General features: G+C 60.7%; 3 protein-coding genes across 3 annotated transcripts; 2 read left to right on the plus strand and 1 right to left on the minus strand.

Moving 5' to 3' along the window:
* Nucleotides 1-42: 42 nt before the first annotated feature.
* Nucleotides 43-810, plus strand: SPRG_17656 (hypothetical protein; the record flags this gene model as incomplete). The annotated part of the gene is made up of 4 exons (XM_012357040.1): nt 43-188; nt 237-435; nt 482-574; nt 628-810. Coding segments are annotated over 4 exons (621 nt in total), but the record flags the coding sequence as incomplete, so codon positions are not given.
* A 90-nt stretch (nt 811-900) lies between these two features.
* Nucleotides 901-1,725, minus strand: SPRG_17657 (hypothetical protein; the record flags this gene model as incomplete). The annotated part of the gene is made up of 4 exons (XM_012357041.1): nt 901-1,041; nt 1,088-1,539; nt 1,597-1,654; nt 1,702-1,725. 4 exons carry the CDS (start codon nt 1,723-1,725, stop codon nt 901-903), a joined length of 675 nt encoding a protein of 224 aa, XP_012212431.1.
* A 399-nt stretch (nt 1,726-2,124) lies between these two features.
* SPRG_17658 (hypothetical protein) lies at nt 2,125-3,649 on the plus strand (the record flags this gene model as incomplete). The annotated part of the gene is made up of 4 exons (XM_012357042.1): nt 2,125-2,378; nt 2,429-2,669; nt 2,713-2,998; nt 3,045-3,649. 4 exons carry the CDS (start codon nt 2,125-2,127, stop codon nt 3,647-3,649), a joined length of 1,386 nt encoding a protein of 461 aa, XP_012212432.1.
* Nucleotides 3,650-3,818: the final 169 nt, after the last annotated feature.

Below are 3,818 nucleotides of genomic sequence, written 5' to 3' on the forward strand. Positions count from 1 at the left end.
CACGCAGCTCCAGCACAACCAGCTCACGCTTTCGTTGTCAAGAAGTTTTTGCGCGACCGCGTGCCCGTCGTGGCCATCGAGGTGGTTGGCGACAGCGCCATTGAGCGACTTCCCAAGGTCGCAGCGACCGTCCAAGGCCGCTTCAACCACCCGCTCGAAGTCGCTGCGTCCGCCTTGGAGGCGCAACAGTACGTCCAGCTCAGTACTTTTATTCGCTCATTGTCGACGTCTCGTAGGCTCCACGACCAGTACGTCGAGAAGCCGTGGCCGTCGCCCGCGACGTTTGCCAACTGTACGTGTTGCGTGATCCAGCCGCATGTGCTCAAGGAGGGCCACGTCGGGTCTGTCATCGATGCCATCCTCGAATGCGGTCTCTCCATCTCGGCCATGGAGCTCTTCCGCCTCGACCGCACGTCCGCGTCCGAGTTTTTCGAGGTCGAACCCACCTGCCCGCCGCCTTTTTTGATTTCGACGTGCGTAGCTCTACGACGGCGTGGTACCGCACTTTAACGAAGCCGTCGACCACCTGACGAGCGGGCCGTGCATCGCGCTCGAGCTGCAGGGCTCGGGCGAAGTCGTACGAGGACGTCATGGCTCGTGGCGGCTCATGGTTTCTGTCTCGAATAGGTGCAGCGCTTTCGAGAGATTGCAGGTCCGTGGGACATTGACATGGCGCGGGAGCTCAAGCCGAGCACGATCCGAGCTCGGTTTGGCGTCGACCGTGTCCAGAACGCGGTGCACTGCACCGACTTGCCCGAGGACGGCGCGCTCGAGTCGCAGTACTTTTTTGACATCCTGGCCCGCAAATGACAAGTTGTATCTATCCAAAGCTCCAACTATACCTCGTGGATAGATACGTTGTTGTGTATATGTCACGTTTATAGTGGTTGGATACTCGTATCAAATGGATTGGATCAACTTTTCGGGGGTCGTCCACTTGAGGCGGACGCCCTTGTCCCAGACACCGCTGCGCTCGTGCGCGTTAACGACGACCGTGCCATCGCCATGCCGACGCCCTTCCTTCCACAGTCCGTCGTAGACCTATGCACACATATTGTCATGTAAAAACCAATCTCTGTGCACGGACCTCGTCGGGCCCGATGGCTTTGCCGCGACCGTGCCGCAGACCGTGCACCCAGTGCCCGTCGTACGTGCTGCCGTCGATAGCACGCACCAACTTGCCGAGGCCGCCCATGCGGCCATCGCGCCACTGCCCGTCATAGGTGTCGCCGTTGGGCCACACCATGCGGCCATGGCCCTCCTTCCTCCCATGCTGAAACTCGCCCGCGTACTTGGCGAGCTTCTTGCGCTCGAGGCCGTAGCCGTGCGGCACGCCTCGCTCGTAGTCGCCTTCGTAGCTGTAGAGCGTGGTGTCGTTAACGCGCCACGTCTCCTTGCCCTTGCCGTGCCGCAAGCTGAGCTTCCACTCGCCGTCGTAAACGCGCTGGCCACGATCGTACGTGAAGATACCGGCGCCGTGCCGGTAGCCCTGCGCAAACTGTCCGACATATGTGTCGCCATTGGAGAAGACGAGTTTGCCTACGCCCACGTCAGTAGTAGAGAGGAATGGGAGAACGACGCAAGAGGTCGAACTACCAGAGCCCGTGCGGAGACCGTTGGCGTCTTCCTTGCCTTCGTAGAGAGGCACTTGCTCCTACGCAGAAATGCATTGTCGTTTGCAAGGCAACGCGAAGAGGGGACCTGGGGAACGATGGACACCGCCATCGTTGAGGCAAAACCGTCGTCTCGTAGGTAGTTGAACGACTACCGAAATGTGACATCCGAGAGGACGTGGTTTGGCTGCCAGTGCGATGGACATGGGATATAGCAGAGTATGATGGCCTTGCGTGGTTGAAATGAAGTGACAGAGAAATCCTGTGTGCGTCCGACGACCTGTCGCTTGTGGTGCTGGACGCAGCGTGCTGGGCCGTTTTCTTCCCATTGGCGCCACTGTGGCTTCTAGATTGCACCCCTCGAGCCATATCCATGTGCTGGCTTGTGCCCGCGCCACGTCATTCAACAAGTTGAGGCTGCCACCACGACGGACGGCTACTATGTACTGTGATGGCGCCATTGTCCCGCATAGGAGTCGACCAAAATAGACGATAGTAAAGACTGTACGACATGGAGCTGCAAGCAGCGCTGCTCGTCGTCCTCGTCGTGCTCGGCGCGTACATGCCGGTGCTCTTGACGCTGTACGTGTGTCGGCGGCGGCAGGCCCACGTGCGCTGCCGGCAGCCGCTCGCTATGGCGTTCGCTGCCGCCTGCGTCATGATCTTTGCGCTCGCCGACCCGATGCACCAAGTGGTGTCGGGTCCAACCAAGGGCCTACCGTGCTACTGGCACGTCGTCTGGGCAACGTTCGGTGTCACTGGCAGGTACTACCTCCTCCTCCATCTCCATCGACAGAGGCGAGGGAGATGTATAGCGCGTGGTACTTGATTGTGGCCGCATCGCATGTCGTGCAGCACCGCGTCACCGAAGTCCTTGCGCAGCCGCTGGACCTGGAAGAGCCGTACCCCAAGATGCGGCTCTATCGATGGATGCTGCGGCGACGCGTTCAGCGCTGCGCGTGTGCTGCGATCGTGGCGCTCATTCTCGGCGCGACGCTGAGTGCCTCCAACACGGCTACGCTCCTCGGCTCGTCCACGGACGGCTGCTTGACACCGGTACGCGCCAGTAGACGCTACAATAATGCACCGGAGGCTATAGGCCATGGTCGTCTCGATCGGTATCCAGTTTGGATTTTGTCTCTGCGTGGTGCTCTCGGTCGTGTACGCTCTGCACAGCGTCGACGACCTCGCGGGCCTCCACCGCACGTATGCGCAGACGCTGCTGCACGCGATGGGCGTGCTCTGGCTGCTCGGGTTCGTCTCGTACTGCGAATCGCAGTTTCAATGGACGCTGCTGCGACTGTACAATGTCAAGACGATGGTGAGCACGCTCCTCGCGCACCTTTTGTTTTATTTCAACATTGTCCATCCGATGACGTCGCTCCGTACAACGTCCTTATCGACGCATTGATCACATCATTCGAGACGTAGGCGCCACGCGGGTCGACGATGCCAATTACAGCGGCGACGCGACGGCGACGTCGTGCTCACTGCACGAGCTCGCGAGCTTTCGCACGTATCTGGAGCAGCCTCACGGACTCGATGACTTTACCGCCTACTGCCGCCTCGCCTTGCGCCTCGAAGACATTCTGGCCTACACGACGCTGTGGAATTTCATGACGCAGCCCCCGACGCGCGAAGCGGCGACCGCCATCTACCACGAGTGCTTGGACCATGACGGGCCGCTTGTGACACCGAGCGCGGCCAAGTGGCGTGACTTTTACTGGTCGCAGCTCGCGCCGCACGGCCTCTGGAACAGCGGTAGTACCAGGAACGTGCACGGGCTCGAGGTGGTTCCCTGGGACCTTTATTCGCCATTTCTCAACGACCTCGTCGTCGCGATGTACCGCGACCTCGCGCCCGACTTTACGCGGCACGCGCTCGGCCTCTCGTGGCGCGAGTTCCGGTATGAGCACCTCCACGCGTCGCAGCGCTGCATCTCCGGCGGCCCGTCGCTCGCAGCAATCGTCTCCATGCCCCTCGGCCCCATTCCCGCGTCGAGTACCTCGTCCCGGTTTCACGACGACGAGCCGTGAGTCCTTCCGGTATTTTTGGCGCCAATTTTCCCGGTTTCACGGCGACGAGCGTGAGTCCTCCCGGTATTTTTGGCGCCAATTCGGAAAATCGGAAACGCACTTTTCCCTGGGACAAGGGACGCGGCCGTCGCAAGCGCCTTGACGGCGCGCGCCAGTCGTCTTTCCCGCG

Source organism: Saprolegnia parasitica (assembly GCF_000151545.1).
Source record: "Saprolegnia parasitica CBS 223.65 unplaced genomic scaffold supercont2.705, whole genome shotgun sequence".
NCBI classification, from domain to species: Eukaryota; Oomycota; class Saprolegniomycetes; order Saprolegniales; family Saprolegniaceae; genus Saprolegnia; species Saprolegnia parasitica.